The sequence below is a fragment of the Toxotes jaculatrix genome, chromosome 14, assembly GCF_017976425.1.
Source record: "Toxotes jaculatrix isolate fToxJac2 chromosome 14, fToxJac2.pri, whole genome shotgun sequence".
NCBI lineage: Eukaryota > Metazoa > Chordata > Actinopteri > Toxotidae > Toxotes > Toxotes jaculatrix.
Genome location: NC_054407.1, coordinates 4799207 through 4824120, shown reverse-complemented (window position 1 = coordinate 4824120; position 24914 = coordinate 4799207). Strand labels below are relative to the sequence as shown.

Sequence of the window (24914 nt, the reverse complement as noted above, 5' to 3'; positions counted from 1 at the left end):
TTATGTTCTGAGATCGGTACGTTAATAGCTCGTTTAGTATGATGAACTAACACTGGACAGCAGTATATACATTTCAGTAAACAGACAGTGTGAGTGGTACTGCAGTTCAGAAATGATAGGACAGGAATTTCTTCCATGGATTGACATTATTTATGCCACTTTTTGGTCACAAAATCAAAGAGGATTACCAAATTCATCCTTTGGGTAACATGAATGTCTTTACCAAATTATGGCAATAATAGCTGTCAAGACATTTCACTTTGAATTAAAAGTATCAACCTGCTGATGGCTCCATAGACCCATCTAGACACATCATCTGGAAAGTATGAACATCAGTACCACATTTCATGCCAAAGTAAATGGTTCACATGTTGATGTACTTTAGTGGATACGTTAAAAATCTGACGTGCTGGAGGCACTAGAGAAAAACTTAAGGCTCCCAAACGTCAGTCCATCGTCTGGCAACAATAAATGTCTTCACAAAATTGTATGGTCTTCCATCCAACATCCAATATTCGTCAAGATATTTCATCCTTAACCAAAAAAAAAACACTGCCGTCCCTAAAGCTACATCATCACCACAGCTAAAAGTCCTTAGGACAGATCAGGTAATATCACTGGTACTATTTAACAGTATGAGTTGAGTCCCATCAGCACATGGTATTCGAGAGGTCTGGAAACTGCAGTAAAAAATGGCCACAGAAAAGAAGCCCAGAAGTGTCACAGGGATCGCACTGCCTGGAGGAATAAGAGGATTCACAGGACACGGCTGAAACCCCTTCTTTCATACAGTAGTTCACAGCAACACTAATTCTGACTTTGGTCATGGTCTAAATGTTTCTTTAGAGACCACCAAGGGCATTTTCTGGTTGAACATGGTCCATAGGAACAGTAATGTTGGGATTAGTGTAAGCATTTTGTGGAGACTACCTGCCTGAAAGGACATGAGCAGAAGTGGTGAAGGTATGTATTATGATAATTCTTCACCGTAATCTTTTTTTTTTTTTTTGCCTTGAATTATGGAAAGCATTTGGCCTAGGCTCTAACCTAACCTTCCCCATGGTGTCTGCTCATCGTTTCTGAGGGCCAACAATTTTGTTCGGGCATTTTTTTCTTCTTATCAGAGTTGTCTGGGGAAGAAATCAGGACTGTGCTGTATTACATTTAGTTTCCCATTAGATTAGAGAATGGGCCTACAGGATAACTCCCCCTCACCCCACCACCCCCAACTTCTTTGCTTCTTACTCCTCAGTCACTCTACCCCCTCTCTTTCCCACTAAATCATTCATTCCCAGACTTATCTGAGAGTGAAATGGAGCACGGGCCAGGCTAGTTAATGGAGTTCTATGAGCCATAAGATTACTTTCCCACCTGAGCTCGTTCCTATGAATCTTCCTTAGAGAAGCGACTAAAATAACAAACCACTTGCAGTCATAAGGCAAAGTTACAGGAGGACTGTTGAGTGTTTAGACAGGTTGTGGTTTCCATCGGCTCTGTGCTCTCGCTGTTGAGCATCACCAAGCCCTGCACTTGTCAGGGCAGATATTCTCTGCCTTGCTTCCCGATGGGATGGAGTCAAAAATGTTAACAAGAGAACTCAATTTACATTCCCAGAGCAGTCTAATTGGAGCTGGAACAAAGACGGCAGAAGTTTCTGCTCCTTTTCCTCAATGGAAATCACAAGTGATATTGAGTGATATTTTCTCTATCCACAAGCTCTGCTATTCAAAATGTGAACAGTGTTTTTGGATTTGTTTGTTTAATTACCTGCACGACTCATGTAGTTTCACTTATTTAACTGGGTTTCCAGCTTTGTCAAAGATTCGTCAGCACTCTGGCTATTTCTCTATGATCAAGTTGTTGCCACATAAGACCGACTTGACAGCTGATGCCTGGTTTATGCCTGAACACTGTTATTTCACACACTGCCATGTTTTAAAACAAAGGACTTTTATGACTATTAGACAATTTTTAAATTAATGACCCATGGTTAGCTGTGCAGGTATGAGAACATTTTGCCACGATATAGGTTGGCCTATTACATTATGGACTTGTATACTATATATAAATGCTGACTTCACTTCATCACTTCACTGCATATGTTTGATAACACTCAATAGCCTTAACGTGTAAGACAGGTTGTAATGCTTAAGTTGGGAATTGAACCCTGGGTGCTCACTGACAAAGTGTTCTAGCCCTCTTTAACAAAGTGCCCATAAATTCACCGTCATTTTTTTTGTTTGTTTTTTCTGCCACCAGCGTCTAAGTACAGCCTGTGTTTTCAGAACTCCCTGTGTTTATCTCTATAAAGGGAAAATAAAAACTCTGGCATGTGGGCAACTCCATCTTCTTGGACTTAACTGCAAAACTTGTTTCCTGCCTCACTGTTCAACATTATTCTGTAATGGCCATTTCCATCACACATGCCATTTGCACCAAATTCGGATCAAAAGACTGAAGTGTTCACAAAGAGACCCGATCCTCTGACCTATGTTTTCAGGACTGCATCAAAGATTACCAAAAAAAAAAAAAAAAAGCAACAACTTGCCATGTCCTGTTTCTACACTTAGTGTAGAAACACTGAGGCCCAAAAATACCAAAAAATACAAATGCATTTTATTATCAGGGAAATATTGCATAAGCTTAAAATAGGGCACCAAAACAGTTGGAATTGAGTGTAACATTATTTTGAATAAGCCATTAATTCTCAGTGGTCTGTGAGAGTTGGAGAGGTCTTGCGCTAAGAAGCCTCGTCTATACTTGTGGAACAAAGTCATTGTGAGTGACAAAGAGCTGGAAAATTCAGGTGAATTGAAAGAGCGAGGAAAAAAAAAAAACTACCTTACCTTCGTGTAGCTTAACTTGGGTGTTTTATCTTTCTATTTGGACAATGAAAAAGCAGACAGACTAACAAAGATGGATCGCAGAGTGAAAAACACCAGTAGTTGGGAATTGAACCCTGGGTGCTCATTGGGGGATTCATAGCAGGACTGGAGAGTTAACTTCCCAATGGATTACTTCACACAGTCGCTCACAGAGCTGGAATATTGATTCAATTTTGCTTTGATTTATATAACTGCGGTGCACTCAAGGCACAACAATGTCCCACCTCTGTGCGAAGACAGAAACCTTCAGCTAGTTTTATTATTGAAGCTTCCTGCTTACCTGTTGTAATCATTTATTTATTTATGCCACCTGATTATCTCCGGGGGTGCTAATAACTTTTGATTTACAACGCCTGTCCTCTGCCAACCAATATCTCACATTAATGCATGACACATATTTTCATTTACGTACACAGTAACCCTACAGTAACTTAACCAGAGAGATTTCAGCACCTGACTGCTGATCATATACTGTAGCATATTAGTAATAGTTATACTATAGTTAAACGACGACCCACAAGATTTTTTTAGGCTGCATGAGATTTTTTTCCAGCTGCACAGTAACAGCAGATGACACGACGAATGCTCTCCACATGCCTCTATCCACTGCTAACTAAAGAGAGCTGCTCGGGCCTTGTAAATACTTAAGAAGACTTATTTTTGATACAGCGTAACTCAAGAATAATTTGGGCCCTGATTTCTAATTTTAGTCTACTCTGGCCCACCCTTGAAGTCCTGATCAAGACTTGGCGACTGGTTTATTGGTTTTGTTACCGCTTTCTACATCAACCATCTCTGCTGTCCTAATTGGTTCTATTTCTGTTCAGAGATCCTCGGTGTGAAACTACAGCCCTGTTTCACAGCTCTCCTTAAACTCAGCTTTTTTCCTTTCTTTTTTTTTTTTTCCTCAGACCTTCTGTCTTTTGTGTTATTTCATGTCTTAATGGCTGCTCCAGCTCTCTCTTTATTCTGTGACAATACACTCATTGGAGGGAATAAAACTGCCTTTAAATTCCATTTTCCACTCATGTATAACATGTAGTTCCATGTCATTTGACAGTTTTACATTTAATATTGTATGTCATTAGTCAGCTGTGACCCCAGTTGCCTTTTCTATATTCTATATTCTATCACTGACACTTTTGCAAAACTGCTTATTTCCTTTAATAAACATGACACAACCAATACCTGTGACTTTTTCAACCCCAGCTCCCCGGGCGCCCTAGTAGGCAGCCCTCTGCCCCAGCGTCTCTAGTGCATGTCCATGCTTTGTGTGTGTGTGTTTGTTTCATTCACTTGGTGTGGGTAAAATGCAGAGAGTAATTTCCCCCCGGTTGGGAACAACTTGAGGGACAGTAAAGGATTAAAAATAGAAATAGTTTAGTTCTCGAGTTCAGTTCCTGGAACAGTTTAGGGCAAAAATAGTCTAATTACCTTTGCAGGTGAATAATTACATTAACTGATCATGTATAAAGCAGGAAAATACTGCCTCGTGGTATTTTTCATCGTGAGAATGTCAGAAACAAAACATCAGAAAACCAAAACAAGAAATGATGTAATGTCTTCAGGAGTTTTATCCATCCCATTTTTGTCACAAACACAGTATTTAATAAATAATAGGATAATATTATGTAACTTTGTCTCACAGGAAAATATTATTAACTTTACAGACAGACACAAAACAGACACAAGACAAGCAGCTCTATCCACAGGGGAAGTACAACTGCATATTTCCTTCAACATCTTGTAATATATTCTTTTTCATGCCGCACACTACATGAGATTTTTGCTTCTATGCACTGTATGTTTTTATGAATATCTGGTCATGATGAAGTTGGCTGAATGCTGAACAAGAACGCCATCACGGTGAAAAACTCTAACGCAGACTGACAGAGAGAAAGGGGGAGTGGAAGACAGAGAAGCACTTAAGAAGAGAGACCCATGGAGACTGACAAAGCACAAAACTAGTCCAGTATACAGAGTGAAGTGACAGGAAGTGCTATATTGTTGCAACCCCCTTGGCAGGGAAGTGTGGCTAAAGTGCAGTAACATCAAAGGGTCAAAGCACAGTACAGTCAAGGTGCAATAACCACAGTTGTTTGTAGTGATTTTGCAGTCTGCTTTTGAGTGAAGTCAAGTGTGTGTGTGTGTGTGTTCATGTTGACTACACTTTGTGCATGTGAGACTGACTGATCACACTGAAGAAGAAGACAAAGGTAAAGGAGCTACTACGTCAGCATTAACCGTTTATTTATTTATTTATTCCCCCCCCCCCCAGGGGAGGGAGTGGAGGAGAGAGGAAGGAGGAGATGACAAAGCTGGAGGAATGATGGGTTGTAGATGCCCTTCACCAACCTCTGAAGATGAACAGCTCTGGACCAGGAGCTGCTGATAAAGAGAGTTGGTCTGCAGAGGACCGTAACAGCATTTCATCGTTTATCCTGCATCTGCCCTGAATTAGTACTGCAGGTGCCACTGATGACTCCTCTTTTTTTCCCCTGAATAAATATAATCTGAACCAGTGTTAACCCACGTTATTCCTCTAACCCTAACCAAAGTGCTTTGTTGCCTAAACCCAACCACTGATGGGACTCTGGATGGGAACACTAGTCTCTGGTGTGACAGTTGTGCACTTTATCTATTCAAAAAACACATAACTAACTAAACTAATCTGTGCAAGTTGGTGGAAACAATCGTGTGTAGTTTGCTTTGTCCTTGTAGAAAGTGCCTGTGTGTTTAGACTGTGTTCATTTTATTTATTCATTTCCAATCCTGCATTTATTAATATAACATCAGGATGTTACATTGCTCCGGTTTAATTTATATGCAACAATAAGCAGCTAATGAATAACAGCTTCTAATTAAACATTGCTGCATTTAAATGGCTGATTAGCCAATTGATTTGATGTGATTATGCAAAGAAATGTACAATTAAGATAATGGGATAAAAGAGGTGTTAAACTGGCAAACTGGTATCAGGAATGAAGAAATGAGAGAGAGAGAGAAAAATCTTTCTAAGGGTCACTCAACAGGCCCCCAGCAATAACATAAATTAAAAGTGTCTACTTCTTTCATCCTCCTTTAAAATAAGAACGGTTAGTACAGCTGCTGAGAGCAGACTTTTCACATTTTAGAACTTTTATCTCATCAAACCTTCCAAAAAGCACAGGTTATTTTCACAATTCTGTCACCAAATCAGCCCTATGAGACATGACTTGTTGTTGCTTTTAAGAATTCACTCCAAAATGTGTCTCAGTGCTGAATAAATTATGGCCCCCGCATGTTTTCAAAGTACATACATGCTTAATAATTGCTGCGCTCCAGCACACTCTGCATCTCCACTCCCCTTAAACCAGTGACAGCGTACTCGCTGCCTCATCTGCCTCATCATGTCCAATCCATATCTTGACTACAGGGCTACTGTTTGAGGATTTCGTCTTGAAAACCAATTGGGGAAAGACGAGGGACCCTGAAGGCATGACCTTCCCTCACTGCCACCAATTATATGAAGGCCTTATAAAATATAGATTATGTGCCATCTCGGTGCTGACGTATCTAAAGCCTCGTAGCATGGGAATTGTGCTGAGGGGCTGTGGGCAGAACCCGAGGAGAGGCCAGGTTGACTATGACAAGACGAGGGGAATACAATAACACAAAGGATGACCTTGATGAGGGAAAAGTCGGCCTGCTCTGGCTAAGAAAAGAAAATTAAATAAATTAAGAGGCTCGCTTCCAGAGGACTGTGTGATCAATTCAAATCTAATCAAGGCTGTAAATATTAAAATACACTGATTGCAAAGATATTCATTACTCTAAACTGCAATCTGGACCAATAACCATGTATTATTAATGGATAGGTAGCTGAGTTTGGAACAACTGGCATTTAACTTTGTGTCTTAACCTTTCAGCATAAATGTCAAGTCAAATTCTAATAGAAAAAGTTTGAAGTTCACCCAACAGTGATTTCATACGTTTCAGCTCAAGTGTGTTTTCGGGCCCATATATATTCAAACCCTGAAATACAGTGTGAAAGACAATCATTGATGAGATTTACAAACTTTGTTGGCAAGATTTCACATTTCACAAGGATGAATGATAGAAAACCATGAAGGCTTTGCAACTCTCGCCTTCGCTTTGTCTCTCCCTCTCTCTCACACACAAATACACTCCAAACACTGTGAATCACAAGGAAGAAAAGATGCTCCAGTGACAAGATGCTCCTGTGAAGTAATCAGAAGCAGTACAAGAGGACAAATCATGTCAGTAACAAAGAGCCTTACTTCATGGAACAACTGGTTTTAATCAAATATAAGGTGCTGTTATCAACGTGTAGGGTTCTTCATGCTTTTTGGGGTATTTCAAGGGTAGAAAAGGCCTTTTATCATATCACATGATCTGCACAAAATTGGATGACGTCAAAAAAACACTAAAACTACTAGAAAACTATATGATGGTGTCAATAGATACTGGCTAATGTAGTCTAAAAGCTTAGAACAACGCTATTTATACAGCCAGTGTCTAAAAGTGCAATTAATTGCTGATGAAAAGCTGACGTTGCCTGCTGCCTGCAACAAAGTGCCACAGCACTGTTCACTTTCACTCTTTCATTTTATAAAAACCCCGTCTAAAGACTGATGTTCACAGTTTTTTTCTTTTCTTTTTTGTAATTACAAATTACAAATTACAATTAATTACAAAAAAAACTCTGGTCTCCTGCATGCAAGTCAAACTTCTATCCCCTAGTTTGTGATCATTTGACAACTGTAACACAAACTAATTCGAGAATACAGAAAATACCAGCATAATGTGAGCATAATACCACCTGAAATATTAAAGGTATTATAACAGATTTTGACACAGAGCCTCTCTATGCTGAAACAGCTTCAGGACTTTTACCATTTCAGTTTTTGCTTTATTTTAGTGGTGTATATTGCCAAAAAAAAAAAAAGAAAAGACAATTCATCAAATTACCACAAAGTAATTGCCAAACTGGTCTGGTTCCAAAAGAAGCTCCCCCCTTTGTCAGTAACTCAGCGCTGGCTTCGGTATCACTTCTACCAAGCTACAGACACTTTGTATCCCTTCTTACATTAGAAAAAAATAAATAAAAAAAATCTCACAAAATGTGTAAACCTCAAAAAAAAATATCCTCAGCAGCACTCTCCAGCTGTGTCTCTCTCTTTTGAAGTTTCCCTTCTGAACACATAAACTCTTGTGTCAGCTATTTCTCCAGACCTATAAGCATAAATCCATGGCTTTGACGACAGACGACAGGGGAGAGGCTGCAGAACCGCGGTGACTGGCAGAGGTGACAATTTCACCTCTGGCATTACATCCATCTGAACATAACAGCAAAGTGCACACACAGACACCCACTGGAAGGCACAGATATGAGGTGTGTGTTGCAGAGAGCAGAGGTAGTGGCACTGCCCTTTAGACCTCCACCAATGGATTCCCTCATCGCAGCTCTGCTCTCTCTGGAGAAAAATGTCATTCATTCATTCAGGTGTCATTCACTTGATAGGTGCCATTTTAGCCATTTTGCTCTTTTCTCTCTATCTTTCATCCTCTATAATTTCATTGTCTTTCTTTCCATCTTTCTCACTCTATTGTTTCTTTTCCTCCTTAATTTATCTTCTCTCTTCTGCTCCGTTATCTCCCAAGTTCCATCTAGGGGGAAATCTGCTTAGCAGCCTTGAGCATACTTGCTTTCCAATTAAATCAAGATGTATTTGCCTTTCAAAAACCTCCTTTTCCTCACTCTTTCTCCCATCGGAATAATTGATGGAGGTCTCTGGCCTCATGATGAATGGCTTTCAAGCCTGCAGATGAATAGGAAGATGAATGATTTCACCCCGGCGAGGGCCAGAGTCGGCTGGAACAAGGAATGCTGACATTGTGACAAATACACTGACCATAGCAACCAAACCTGGCCGAATCAGCAAGGGACGGAGGGGTGGCATGCGTTCATCGCAGCTCAACAGACGCTCCACTGGCCCGACGCCGCCTCTGCACGTCTGTCTACCCCATGGACAATTACCTGAGCCTCGCAATTAACTGCAGGCGCAGCGATAATGCTGATGGCCTGCCAAGTGACGGGTGGAAGTGGCTGTATGCCAGTTAGCTGGCACTGGAGAGCGCTGCGTTGGACGCTTGTGTTTGTGCACTCAGTGGAAATGTGGAGGCCAAGACAACAGGTGCAGTAAGGTGAGAAGATGCCCCACGTGACCTCATGAGGATGGTGCCACCACTTTCTTGGCCAAGATCTCAAAGCTGCCTTCACACGCCTCGCTGTCATACAGCTGAGAGGTAGCAAATGTTTATAAGAATGAATTCAATGAGCGTATGACGGGCCATCTGTTTTAAAGGGCCAATAAGTAAGATTGTTACTGCCCTGCAGAACATAATGACCATAATATATCCACGTAGGGGGTGACAAGATTGTTGAGCAGTACCAGTGACTCAGTGCTTATGTTGCCAGCCGGTGAGCTGTTGGCACTGAAAAACTTTCTGGCCCAAACTTATTCCTTCCCATTTCAGGTTCCAAAACTGAAAAGTTGAACAAGTACAAGACAATCAGAGACTACTGTTACAGTACTCTGTATGCAAACAGAGAGGGCCATAGAGGGAAATCCAAGCCCCAAGTAATAACATTTCTGTTTGCTCCACTACATCAATTCAGTGATCTCATTAGGATTTTTCCGTGGTCTTTTCATGGTGGGTCCCCCTGGACTCATCATCGCCTTTCAACCACTGTAGCTGATCGGCGTTTATTTTGCATGTCTAATTGCCCAGCCGTCATTGTTGCAATTCCTACTTCTTGCAAAGAAACCTACAGCATAACTCATATATTACTTTTAGTATTTCTTTAAGTGAACAAAAAAAGAAAAGCCTAAAGCAGTGGTTCCCAGCACTGCCCCCAGAGACTCACATTCAGGCTACTCCATCTCCCCCTGCTCTACCCACATCCAATTAAATTAGAGTTTATTTTTGTTCATTTTTTATTTATTTATTTTGGGATTGGTGTTTTCCAGTTCACGACTGGATAAACACATCCAGCTTATAATTTTGAAAGTGCATTCAACCCACATTAAATTCTGTCTTTTGGCCACTTGGTGGCAGCAGAAACAAACTGTAAACACAACATTGACAAATTATCACCTTTTAAATTGAAATGGCAACTTAAGTGCATCCAGCACTCATGGAGCAACATTTTGATTGAGTTGGAGTTGCTTTAGCTGCCACATGCACCTCACAGAGCATCCACACAACCAAAACAAAGAGCTTAAAGGAGTTAAAATGCTTCCTAATGCTGATGGGACCTGAACAGTCTGGTAAAATTGTAACCTCTTTGAAATACATATAGTTATTTAATCCATTGTTTATATGAAAAATATTGTTTATAGCAGGTCCCAGAATGTATTTTAGGGCTTAAATTAAAATTCCATTTGATGGAATAAACACAGGGTTTCAGCCAAATGGGCATATTATGCAGAGAATTACAAAATGCATGGAAAACATTAAAATTTAAGACACTGATGTGACAAAACACAGCAGCAGTAGTATCACTTTAGTTAGTTTACTGAGGCAATGCAGTGATTGTACATTATAAAAGATCAGCATTGCAATAAATGATGCTTAGTGAAGCTTACAGTCAGATAGAGTATGTCTTTATTCAAACAAATCATGGTTTTTGTTGTTTATTAATAAAAAGCTATCCTGTGTTAGTGAGGAATGATTAGTGATCACTTCCTCCTCACTCTGCTTATGCTTATGCAGGTATATAGGTTATATGAATTGAATAAACATTATCTACAACTGTCAGATATAATACAGATCTAACAATTGTTCGTTTTTAAGGCAACATGAAGCAAGTTTCAGGAACACACAGAGCAGGCTGTTGCTACGTTAGCAGCTGGTGCATCGACCACAAACACTGAAGTTATGTAATGTGGTAAACGAAATGTTTTAAAAATGGGACAGAACACAGAAAAAACAAAGGTAACGGCAAAAATAACCAGTGATTAAATGACTCAATAACACTGACTGTAGGACACGTACCAGAACACAGAGGGAACAGAAGTATGTACTCCAGGTCTATTCTACTGGACTGCATTATATCATGAGCTAATCCTGTTATTTTATTTACCCCTTGTATAAAAATAAGTATATAGCCAAAATATCAGCTCTACTATGTAACACATTTATTATGCCTGAAGCACCACGGGCTGCATTTATGGACACTGAGTGAATGCTTGTCAGCTTTCATGAGGCATTTATATGATACTTGCATCATTTCTGACAAGACAGTGGAAGAGTGTGTCAGTTTATTGAGACACATCTCAAATATAAAAAGAGCTGGAAGGTAGTTCTTTCTTTCCTCACGCCATCCAACACTGCAGCCCCGCAACACTGTGTTAGAAGGCCCTTCTCAGACACTGTATGTGGAGGGTTGCACACACACTGAATGAAGTCATTATTTTGCGGCAAGCTCTTGACGTCATCAGACTGATGTTTAAATTGCTCATGAAAGTTCAGTCTTTACTTTGCAAACAGAAGTTTTATAAAACAATTCAAACTCTCTCAGCTGAGGAAGACCATGACGTGTTGAAAAGATCCACAAAAACTTAGTAAGTGGACCTGGAGTTCAGATTTTTACAGAAAGCACCATGCTGCTTCAATGATGCCTTTTCACAAATAACACTACAATTTAATTAACATAAAAGCACAAAGGTATCAAGTTCTAATAGCAGGTGCTGTAGTAGTCATTTATCTATGGACAATAAACAAGTCCACAGACATGTCTCAGGTTTTAAGAACAGAAGCAGTGCTAGACCAGATGTGACGTCAGGACTCCAGTTCTCTATTTGATGGAGAATCACACAGTCCCTTTCTTTGGATCACTACATTGTGCTTTCCATGCAACTCCTAGCATCAGGCTTCGCTTCACTTCTAGCATCGGTTGGGAACAGTGTGAAAAACTGGACCACTGTGCCCCAGAGCACATTGTGTGCTTCTGTGGCACCCAGCTGGATGCTTTGAAATGATATCTCATTTCATGATATTACTTTTGAATAAAGCCCACGGCTGCAGCAGCAAAGGCCCAACACAGAGCCACGAGAGGAGAAGTGTTGCCACGTTGGTCTCTGTTCTGGGCCGTGTGCACTGCGAGCCCAGGGGCGATGTAGGGATAAAAAGGTTTGAGCTGTGCAGGCAGAAGTGTGGGGAGAGGGGCAAGGGATGGGGGGGTGGCAGGAGCTCAGGGATGTGACAGCAGAAGATCCATTTAGATTAGGCAGCTTTAATATCCTCTGAAGTTCCCAATAAACGGCAGTTGAAGCCACTGCTGCTCCATTGTCATTTGATTGTCCATCACCTTTGACGTAACCTCAGATGATGTCGTTTTGAATTGCTGCCCTGACTGGCCTTGTATCTCTGCTGTTGTATCAACAACAAGCGATAAAACCGTCCTGCAATCTGCTGCTTTCTACTGTAAGGCAATTCAGAGGCAGTTACACAGGTGTCTGGAATAAGCTTAGCCAGCAGGCTGCCTGAATGATGCATTTCCAGGAAATATGCTGAAGCATAATTATTAAGTTTACACACTCTATTATAGTACCCTCTACTGCACTCTGAACATGAAGAAAAGGGTTATTACCTATGCTGGCAGAGCTGGAGGCTACCCTCCCCATTACAGATGTCTGCTCTTTATAAAATTCCTGCGTGTTCTTCAACTTAAATGGCAGCACTGAGAAATCATCAGAAAAAGATTATTTTCTGCTTCTGTCAAAACAGTGATTCTTTACAGACAACTGTTCTGTCAGACTGATCTCAGTCCTACTCAGCAAGTCAATCACACACACATAACCAGGATTTCTAGTACTATGTAGAGAATGAAACAGTGAAAGTAAGCAAAAAAAAAAAAAACAAGGAGTCAGTAGATAGGTCAGTAGATAATGATACATGATCCAAATATGTGGCTTTTCAGAATCTCTTGATATACAGCAGGCTGAGGATTTTTCCTTCCTCCCTGTGTGTGTGTGTTAATGGCAGCTGTTTAACACTGAAAGGCTGCATTCTGTTCAAACGCCGCTGTCACGAGCTGCACTGGTAATCAAGACAAGAACGAGATGGTTTCTGAGGAAACCGACTAATGAATTCAGGCAGCGGCGCTAAAACCCACTCCTTTATACAACAAAAGCACTTTGGCAGAGGTTACGGTTTGACTGCGGTTTTATTGATTAAGTAAATATGGCCTGTCTTGGGCTTCAAGTCCCTGTTTTCAGAATTAAACCAAGACCACGCACCCTAACCAAGTGCTGTGATTGGCTAAAAAGAATGTGGGAGTCTCATATTTCACCCAAAATGCTCTCACAATGAAAGCATGAATGGTCAATGCAAATCCCTCATGAATATTGATATACCGGTTGTTATGTAATGGCAGCAGCAGCAGCTGATGCAACAAACTACGACAATTTCAGGAGTCACACAAAAGAGGTCGGACCTGGAGGTGGATGCCTTAAATGCTTTGCTGCACACTGTCAGAGTATGGACCCGCTGGCAGAGGCACAGGGACACTGAAACTCACCTTCGGCATTTGTTATGCGTCTATATACACTAATAAGACCACACAAGATCTAAACAAACCAAAAAAAAAGTAAAAACCACATTTAAATCCAGCACACAGGTGTTTTGTTTTCACAGTTGATGAGTGTAGGTGGTGGAGAGGTGACGGAGAAGGTGGAGTGTGTGGCCGACCTGTGGTGTATACAGCACAGTCTGTGAAGTCTGTACAGTCCCCCCCGACAACACAGTCATGTGTTCACTGAGGCGATTTTATACAAAACAAACAAAATGAATGAATGAATTAATGAAAATGAGGAATGTGGTGATGAAGCCAGTGCTTAATAGTTAATAATAGTTCTGTACTGAATTGCAGATGTGAACGGTAAAGATTTTCTCTGGTCTGTAACTTTTGAAATAGAGAGGTGCTCATGGAATCATTAGTGTGAAGGCCTGAATGTTTATCACACTGTGGATACATGATTATTGACTTGATATAAAGTGGCATTAAACCTTTGACAAGGATCATTATAAAATCTGGCTTCAGTTCACTACTTCACCACCCGTGTTGCCAGTTTCCTGAGTATGCCTGGGTCAGAGTTTCTGCACAGGTGTCCACAGTCTCCTGACCAGTTTCACTTTATGAATCCCACCGTTTCCATGGGAAGTGCCACGTACAACCTTCAAGCCAAATTTTGGGAAACGAGACAGTGGTTATAAATTGGACCCTTTAACACTTCCTGTTTAGATTGATTAAAAATGTGATCTGGGTGGTGTTTTGCTCCTTCCCTTCCTTTTCTGTTGCAAATTAGTTGTAAAAACACCTAGGCTCCTAAAAGATATTTTGATGATTATAACACACCATGTGATCAGAGCTTCCACTTGGATCAGCTCGGGTATTAGATATATGAACACACAGATATGAGACATGCTGCAACAAGACCCTCCCAGAAGCCACTTGGACAGAATATAGTTTGGAAATGGCTCAGACTGGGTTCTGGGTCAGGTCTCACTAATTGTTAACCTTTTTTTTTTGAGTAATGAGGATTTCCCACAGGCCAGTGATGAAGTACTAGTGGACACGTGTGAGCTACCTGACTGAACTATGAAATATGGTTTCATACCTGTGAGGTATTCTGGGTCGGGCACAGGGTCCGACAGCTCCTCGTGGCACTGCACCTCTGTTGGCACGGATGCTACCACCATGCCATCTGGGAGCTGCTGCTCGATGCCGCGGGCAAAGTTCTTCTGCCTGATGTGAAGAGAGACATGATAGGAGGACCTGTTTAAAGAAACGAGTACACAATCGACTAACATGGGGTGGGGGGGTGGGGCTCTTTCTTTTGGTATTGATGTAAACAAAGTACATTAATGACAAATAGTCACACAAAACACAATCGCAGGTATTTTGCCCAAAATTCTGTCCTATGGACAATGTGACAAATTTGAACAACCACTGTACTGGGACTAACAACGCAGGTCTAATTTAACAATTCATACCTTTTCCATAATTAATTCAGGCTATTCTTGTTGAAAGCTCAGGCCAGATGTCCAAAATTCTGGCATAAACTGTTTCAGCAACTTCAAGCATGTGTCAAAAATGAGACATGAGAAGTACTATTCTGGCTTTATTCTGAGGTTCCTTGTGTTTATGTTGTGTATGCCCGTTGTTGTGTTTACCTGTTCCATTACAACAGAGCGCTTTAAGTGCTCTGACTAAATCTGAGCACCCTAAGTTTGATACAATGACATGCAGGATGTCATCATCACCGATGGTTCACAGGTGCATGTGATGAATAATTGACACTGTCAATGCTATGAATAGTTTGTAAGGAAAATGGCTGCGGCCTTGTCGGAGAACGTCAGTGCTGTGACAGACAATCAGTGAAATTATGCTTCTATTTTTTATCTTTATCTTTTCAATGACAGGTGAAAACAGCTGATTAAGAGGGTGATGACATCCACAGCAAACTGTGTGAGAGGAAATCAGGTTTGTGTGTGTGCATTCAGTTTGAGGTTTCCACATTTTTAAAACAGACATCTAACACAAAGAGAGCAAACACATATTTCTCTCTTTGCATCTACACAGCGTTTTAGTCATGAATCTACAGAGAGGTTTGTGTTTGTCTCTGGTTTCCACTCCACAAAAGCCAAAAACAAAGGTGCAAAATTTTGCTGTACATTGCAGAACATTCTTGTTCTGAGACCATTTGGAAAACCTTGTAAAAACATGTAACATCACCAGGGATCTAAATAAATCCAAGTCAGAATTTCAGCCTCCGAAAATCCCATGATGGTCTAGAAATCCCATGAAGTGGGAACTTTGCACCAACGGACAACATTTTTTTAAACATTGTACCCTTTTAAAAAACAAAAAAACATTTGTTGATGTAGGTGACATTGTTTGTTGATGCTGATATAGCCGCCTGTCACATTTTGTGTTATTTATGACTCTGACATAACGTGTGCTCCAAAATGAATCATTTTGGAATGACAGCCTTTATTAAAAGCTGCAGCAATAAACAAAGGTGAAGGAGTCAGAATACAGAGCAGATCAAAGATGGATAAATCACTCTTCTCATAAGTGGCACATTGTGGAGTCATACTTTCTGGGTGATCATTGAGGGAAAAATCAATACAGAGTAACAATTATGCAGGAATGTGTAGTGTATTGAAGAGACAAAGTCTCACATTAAGCACGTCGTTTTTCATTATGTTGATTGTTCTGCTGCAATGTGACTCATCGTCAGTCTGAGAGCTGATGTCCTCATTTGTCTCCTGTTGCCTGTGACTCTTGGTTGAACTCGTTCATTTTGTCCACTCCATCATTCTCTGTCTCAATGCCAGTTACGTTCACAAGGTTCCACAACAGAATGACTTCAATAAATCAGTAACTTAAGTCACTCAGGTGTTTTGAGTCCAAAGCTGATGAGAATATATCTTCAGTTTCTCCTGAAGGGAACCCCTCGCCATTTTGAGACATTTTCATTAATTGATCAGGCAAATCATGAACAAGCCAAAAGTTAAACTAAATTATCTAAATAAAGCTATAGAATATAAAAGGTATATAATCTATATACTATATACAATGAAATTCCTTTACTATATACTATATAGTATATAGGGTTTACCAACATACAACAGCTGATCTGAAAAACACTAAATAATATCAATGTGGCATGAGAAGAAAAAAAATTACTGTCAGAGTCTCGACATCTCTGGATGAATGACTCATCTGCAGCAATTTATTTTGCTCTCAGTTTTCAAATGACCACTTCCTGTACGCTGGGTGTATTTCCCTCCAGTAATCATATCTGACACCCGATATTAAATTAAGCAAATAAGATCTAAAGCACATCACTTAGACTAAATGATAGTTATTTTTTCAGTTGCAGTTCCATTTAAGACGTGTTTATTTTTTATGAAAAATCTGTGATGAATGAAAACCTTGCACTTTTTAAAAAATAAATATGCACGGCAGTGGCCGTTGAAAAAACATGAAAAGGTCTTCACGGTTCACACAGTTTTCCTGTTAATATACATCATGCACAGGATATCGTTTGTGGTGCTCTGGGCCTGAGCTGTGGGGAGAAAAAAAAAAGGGGGGGGGAACACAAATATTTACAAATTGCAAAATGTCGCCTTTGGGAAAGTCACAGCCTGAAAACAACAAAAGGAACTGACTGGAGTAGAGGCAGCAGTGGAGCGGCTGCGTCAAAGACTAGGATACAAATGTCATTTTATCTGCATGGTCATGGCGTGGCCAGGGGAGTTAACGTAATGAGAAGCATATCAGGCTCATAAAAACAACGTAACGTTAGCTGCTGGTGAACAAAGCCCATCTGCGGATGCGGCTGTGTGGTAAAGCATTAAATCGGGGTAACACTTCCTTCATGCACGTTGAGCCTCTGGACTGGAACAGTGACGTCGAATAATGCGAGAACAAAGTGGGATTTACAGTGCGACTGCTCGTACATATGTATCATCAACATAGTTTCCTGTCTGTTGCTGCATTTCCAGCCCAACACGATGAAAAACAAGGTTGTCTGGGATTTTATTGACATTGGAGTCAAACATCTGTCAGTTTCTGCTGAAAGCAATTATGCATGTTTTCAGCTGACAGTTTAACAAAGCACACAAATTGAGAATGTAATGAGTGAATCTGTGTTGTCTTTGCTGAAGACAGCCATTTTTTTCTTTAGATGCACGTTAAGTGGAACGTGGGGTGAGTTCCTGTCGCCACATTCCCGCCTGACAATTTTCATTGTTAATTTTGTTAGATGATGACGTGTAGCATTGAACAGCCATCTGGCAGAGTCAGGGTGTCATAATTAATTTTCTCGGAATGAAATCTCTTTAAATTTGAGAACCTGCCAAAACTTACTAAAGCTAAACTAAAACCTTTTCTCGAGCAGGAGTTGGTGGTGAACTATTGAAATGTGACAAAACGACAAAAGGACACTTTTGATTAACAACAACAACCCTTTGACTTTTTCCCCCCCTTGTTTTCTTCCCGCTCTATCCCTCCTGACTATGTGACTGAATAAACTTGCAGCTTTCAATGAAAACCAATGGGGGCCACCATTCACCTTTTTCCACTCTCCATCAGTTTGCCTCAAACACACTTCCTATTTTAATTAACAGAGTCAATCAAGGTATACCTCTAGAGGGGGGACTTTTGAAGATGTGGTACAGTAGACTGAGGTGAGCCAGAAAATGAAGGGAAGGGGGAGAAACGCCTACACAAAGCAGTTTGGGTAGAGGGGAGTTGTCAGGTGGGAGCGTGGTCTTAATTATTGATCCCAAGCAGCCACCAGAATGAGAACAAAGGGCATTAAAATATTCATTAAAACCTGCTCTGAGCTTGTCGTGTGAAAGAGGAATGGAGAGGGGAGGGAGGAGAGTGTTAGGAGTAATGAGAGGAGGTTAGCTTTTTAACATCTCATTACTGGAGTCCACTGGCTCTCACAGAGACAGCAAGATAGAGACCCCTGTCAATGCGCTCTGTAATATGAACCCAGATCATATCAAGCCCCGTGCTCCCAAGATGTCACCGTGACCTCCTTCCTGTGCCATGGTGACACGTATCTCGTGTTGCTCTGTGACAAAGCCAGCCTGCTGCCAGTGACAACAATACAACTGGATCCTACCTGGGAGGAAATCAAATAAATAAAGCCTGTGTTTTTGAAATGATAATAAAAAGTCTGCCTGTGAAATAGGAGGGGAAGCTTCCTGCATAGGGAGGGAGGGGTGTGTGTGTTTCCTTTCTGAAAAACATGAGCAGCATTTCAGGGCTGGTGAGCTTGAAAGACGAGCCGTGAGGGAGGCATGCTGGGTGGAGAGAATCAAACCAGCTCTGTGTGTGTGATGGTGCTCTCCGGAGATGAGGCTAAAAGGGCTTGGCTGTCCAGTAGACGGGGAATCCGCACACCTACTGCGGCCATGTGTGTATGCTTAAATGTGTGAGAGCATGCATTTGTGTGCATACCTGAGAGCCCTGGCAATTTTTCTATGTGTGTGTGTGTGTGCGAACATTATGCCACTGGGCACCTGCTCACACCACTTGCTGCTTTCCTTTTATTTCACCTCTTTGTTCCAGTCCAAACAGGAAAACCTTACAGGGGCCACAGAGCAGATCCATTTCCCACCACACACACAGGCCTTTTTTTTTCCCTCAGATAAAGAACACATTAGCAGTCGAAACTCTGCCCTGAAAGGATGGTTTACAACTTTTTGGTTTTCTGTGGACGAGTGGGAGGATTTTGTGTAGGTACCATGATGAAAAGAAGTAAAGAATAAATGACAAAAACAGACTAGTTAATGGTGCTATTGAGGGAAACAAAATTCAAAAAGAAAAAAAATAATGCAATGCATAATGCATAATGCTCGAGAAGAAACAAACCTCCACTGATGATTAAACAATATTAAAATTTGACTTCTTTTTTTTTTCCACAGAACGATGGAGACAGATGCTTTGAGCCACTCCAGAGCTGTGGGGTAGAAGCTTTTGAAGGAGTGCCAGTGATCACCACATAAAGGTTTCCTTACTATCCCTCCCTCTGTCTCTGTTTCTTTTGCTTGCTTTCTCTCAAGGGCAAAGAGAACATCTAACAAGGACACAGGCCACAGTGCTGTTTCACTTGCATATTTTAGTCACCACTGACTAAGTCAATGGCAGCTTCAAGTGGCTGTGAGAAATAAGGGAATTTTCTGAACTTTGAAAGGTTTCTCTGACTTGAGGTAATTCAACACAGTCTTACATTAGTGCTCACTGGTCTTCAGAGTTACTGTCTAGTGGAAGAGGAGGGAGTGAGATTCAGATTCAGAGACTCAGTCCAGTGTTTGGGACAACATTACAAAGACTCTCTAAAGACGTACATTTGAGCTAATCTGGTCTATGACATTGTATTTGAATAAGGGACAGAACACCTGATTCCCTCCCCTGCTGTTTCCATTTGAACATTACTCCAGCATGTTATTTAATGGGCCTTGCAAGAGTGAAGGTTTAATAAAATGGTCATAGTCAACATAACAGAAGCCCAGATAGACAGACCAGACTGTAGTATGGGTCAAGCTCCAAAAACACTGGATCCTACATTTCCCCATAATTAGAGCTGAGTTCTGTCTCTGGCACTAACTCTTTTTATTAGCAACATTCAGGTAATGTCAGCAGGCTTCTTACTTTGAGTCAGCGCTGACCATCACTTTTACTGATCAAACTGACAAACATTACCGACATCAGATTATATGAGCTGTAGCTACTTGACATTAATTGTGTTGGTAACTTGGCTGCCATTTGGTTAATGTGTTCACTGCAAGCTGGTATGTGCACTCGCCAAAGATCATTTGTGAGGAAAAGGAAATCAATATGCAACACTAATCAGTGACTGCAAGTGTTTTGCTGTCCAACAAGTCCAGCAGAGTGATGAGATATCCCAAATGAAACAATTTAGCTGATGCACGGACAGATTACTCAAATCACACAGGGGCCAGGGGCCCAAGGGCTCAGGGAGCCCCTCAGCTAGAGACTCTGTTTGAACTGACTCTTGCTGGTAAGTCAATCAAATACCTACAGTGAAACACAACATGACCACAAAGATAATTTGTTCTATTTACCACCAGATAAGATGTCTCATAGTTACTTAAAAAATGACTCAATACCAATTAAGAAAAGATAGATGTCACTCAAATGATTTTCCTCATGTCTTAAAAAAAAAACAAACTCCAGATCCACAGAAAATATTATGTAATTGTTTCCAGAGGATCAGCTGATCTTACCGGTAATGAGTAAATAGACATCTACAAATGATGGAGTGACCCTTTGACAGTAACTCCACTTAACATGCAACATCTGATACATCTTTAAAATACAGCGCTGCTACAGCAGCCTCATTTTTCATTCAGCTGTCTGAACAACCATTTGAAACTGACCAGAAGAGCTGCCACTCTTACTCTGCAACATTAAATTTGACATTCAGTTTCCTTAGGAACAGATTAACCACATTACATCAGACACACATTACCATCGGTTGTCTTTCCTATGAAGCGAACTCTCCTGATCTAAACCAAGCGCTCCACTGACTTCAAACCCCTAACGGATCTCCAGTGCTCAATTCCGATGCTCTTTTCCCGAAACTTTTGTTCATTTTACATTCAAATGTTCATCTGGTCCAATTAGGTTTAATTTCAGCACATGGGCTCCTGGTCAGTTTTAATTCATTTGCTGCCATCTCTTATAATTAGGCCTTGCATTAACCATGCCTCCCAAAAGAGTCTGCCTCCCACCACCTCGTCTGCACAGGAAGGATTTGGGGCTCTTCAAAATCCGCCTCAGACTCTGCTCTCCATTCACAAGCATTTGCAAATGAGATCAGAGCATTTGAGATTTAGATTCTTGATGATGTTAACTTTCCTGCTTCACCCGTTCCTCCCTTTCTACAACTCCAGTGGTGGATCCCTAAGTGGGTGAGTTGCCTCCGGGCAGCGGAATCCATGCACGGCCCAAATTAAATTCCTGGGCCGCAGATGACTTTGCTGACCTTCTGGCTTCCTGAGTTCAGTGGAAATGATTGCAGCATGTGGACAGTGATAATTAACCACCTTCAAAGCAGTCTACTATCCACATCAAACCCTCTACAAATTATGACAGGGACACAGCATCTTTCTTTGAACCTGTGTGGCTTAATATATATGTGGTGGCTGGGTTTTTTTTTCCCTTCTGCTCAGCATATTTGCCTGAGATTAGGAGACTTGTGTCTTGTGTTTTATAGAGGACAATCCCTGTCAGTGACACACTTTACTATCACTATTATCTTTTTATTGGGGGGAAATTGACATAAAAAAAAGATCTACCATAAAATCCTTGCGCCATCATGAAATAACCTTCAAATATCTTGATTCAATCTGATATGCTTTTATAACCTGTGAAGACACATCTGCCTCATGATTATGGACGCACTACAACTGTTTACATTTTGCCATTGTGTGATTTAAACCAAATACCAACCTGAAAGAATCTGAAAGGTTATGATGTATAAAACCTGAGAAACTAACACCACTATCAACAACAGCAACAATAGTATTATTCTGTGGGGGATTTGGTTACAATGCAGTGTGCATTGAGAAAACAAGCATCCCCATGGAAGAAATTTAATTTGTCTGAATCACTTTATTGCTTGTGTGCTGGCTTTTCAATAAATATAAGATAAATAAGCAACATATAATTTGCTTATCCTTGTATCTTTGTAATATAGAAAGTGCTACTATATTCTACAAAGTAAATATGTGATTTGTATTCCTCACTTCCATTTTCATTGACAGATTTCTGAAGCCCAGTGCATGATTCCCAGGAAAAAGGAGTAGAATTTGGTGAGAATTAGAACACATTAGTGGGATCTAAAAATCCTAGCATTTAACCCTGATATGAAGGAAATTCAAAGATAATTCAGCTGTCACACCACAAAGTGAAATTTACTTGTCCATGCAAAATAGGTAGGCGCTGAAAGTGCCGTGACATAGTTATAAGAGTGTAACTCTTAGCTCTGTCACAATAGCTCAATAACACAATATCAGGGCACCTCTCTACTGTCGCAACTTCCATATGCACAGTATTGCATTCAATAAAAAGTTAAAGCTCTGAAAGCAAACGGGCTTGTTGGCTTAGCTCATTAGCTTAGCTTATTCAGTAACTGAACAATAAGTTCACAGTTTATTTGACAGACAGATCTGTCTCATGGTGGTCTGCGAGTCATCGCTCTTTTGTGGAACATCTTTTTGCTCAGACAGAGGAGGTTCAGTAAAAGTGAGTGATGCCACACAGCAATGAAAGGTTCCCCTAACTAGGCTTCCAAGGTCAGCACCATCAAGACAACTTTTGTTATTGGTCAACAGCATGAATTGGCATGTGTTAAAGTTTACCAGAGCGGAGTGCAGCCATTTGGAATGAACTGATTTTGCACCAGAAATTTAAATTTGTGCCAAGTCTTTGACCCCATTTACATGTGACATGTATCTCAATAAGCCTTTATCATTTACACCTGGTTTTAGTAAGTGTTGTCTATGTCAGATACAATATGCCTGCATTGAGATCAGATCTTAACACGCTCTGTACTTACACCTGTAACTCTGCCAAACTGTTCCCCTGCTGAGACATAAATGACTGAGCAATATCCCACATACACCACTTAACAAGCAGCTTGTGTTTACCTGAATGTGGCCTTGAGGATCTGTCCGGAGGTGCTCTCTTTGCTGTGGTTGTTGTATCCGTAGAAAAGGTCTCCGAACACAGTCTGGTTAGCGGGGATGTCCACTGCTTCCCCACAGTCGACTCCCTCAGTGCAGACCTCAGACAGCGGCAGGCACGACCTCCCATCTGGACCACGCTTGTAGTCCTCGATGCACCTGGAGCGATACAAGTTTGAGTCAATTAATTGATTTGTGTGTTTCCTTCCTTCCATTCTTCCTTCCTGAGAACTGTGATATAAGTTTATTATATTACTTACTGATCCTTAATTAGTAATGTGTGTTAAATTGCTTGTTTTTCTTCCTTTGCTCTCGCAAAACAACACAACGAGAGCATTTTCAGGTTTAAATTAATTATGTTTATTTATTTATTTATTTTTTTTAAAGAGAAGATGCTGGTTGCACTGCCAATTTTAAAACTGTTAAACTGTCATTTTAATAATCAGACATATGACAGGGAGCTGCTCTCTCTTAGCGAGTTAAAAACGATTATGGAGGATCACAATACAGATTAAAGGATCAATAAGATGCTGTCTCTGATGTGCACAGCCAAATTTTATTTGATCTTGGCTCCTGCTCCAACTGGTCGATTGCAATGAGAGTGCACGAACATTGTATGAAACTGACTGTATCCCTGTGTGTTACTGTAATGCTGAAAACTAAGAATTCTTATAATTTCAATTATTTATTTATTTATTTAGTTAGTTGGTTAGTGCTAGATTACATGCTTATGCTAATGCAAAAGACTGTCAGTGACAGTGACACTAGGAAGAGAGGAAGAACAGTACAACAATGGTGTTAGCCTAGCACAACACAAGTGGCAACAATCCTATTCAGCCAGGCAGACTGTATTAAAAGTAGAATTATATTTCCCTTGGTTGTGTGTACCATACTTTCTACAAGGCATTGGGTAGGCCCAAGACATGGACATTTTTCTCCTTTAGAAAATGATGGTATGTTTATGTGTAAGCTGATGTTTCTCTGACTGACAAGTAAAAACATAATAATAATAATCATAAAAAGAACCCTGCAGGGTATAAACAACAAACAGCTGCATTATTCTATTTGATCCTAGGCATGTAGAAAAAAAAAGATACATTTGTGATAATGCTCGGTTCAAACTTATTCAATAACATGTAAACCACAAATACAGGTATAATAATTGCAATTTGAATAGGCAATATAGCTCTTTTCCTTTTATAATTCAGTCCCAACACTAAGGATAATATAATCATGTTTATAAGCAGAGTGATAGGAATATTGATTTATAGCTTTTCATAAATGTTATTCCAAGATGTTGTACTACATTTATGCTGGGTTCAAAATGTGCAACACTCAGACATCACAGTTCAACATTCAGCTAAATCAGTTCTACTCAACTGGCACGAAATCCACAGAAAAAGGAGTCAGAATCTAAACACTGACAGTCCTCTCAAGACTCTTTCATATTGATGATGTTTTGACATCTTGGTGTATAATATAGTCAGTGAAATGAACCAAAGGCAGATGAAGCAAAGAGAGAAAAATGGGAGACTGGGGGGTTAAAGAGCGAAAAAGATAATCTGTCAGGGATTTACACTGAGAGAAGCTCTCTCCTGGATGCCAAATGTCGCAAGGCTAATGCCAGTCTCCAGTGGGAAGAGTGGAGGGTTAGCCACATCTGCACTATGGAAAGTGACAACAACAAAATGCTGTAATTGAGAATTAAATTAAACAGCAGTCTCT

General features: G+C 40.5%; 1 protein-coding gene across 1 annotated transcript in view; it reads right to left on the bottom strand.

Moving 5' to 3' along the window:
• astn1 (astrotactin 1) overlaps positions 1-24914 on the bottom strand; it is a 336997-nt gene that overhangs the window by 150198 nt on the left and 161885 nt on the right. The window contains exons 14-15 of the mRNA XM_041055289.1: positions 23154-23348; positions 14573-14700 (exon numbers count right to left, since the gene is read on the bottom strand). Coding sequence (XP_040911223.1) covers positions 14573-14700; positions 23154-23348 — 323 coding nt within the window. The remainder of the gene's footprint in view (positions 1-14572; positions 14701-23153; positions 23349-24914) is intronic.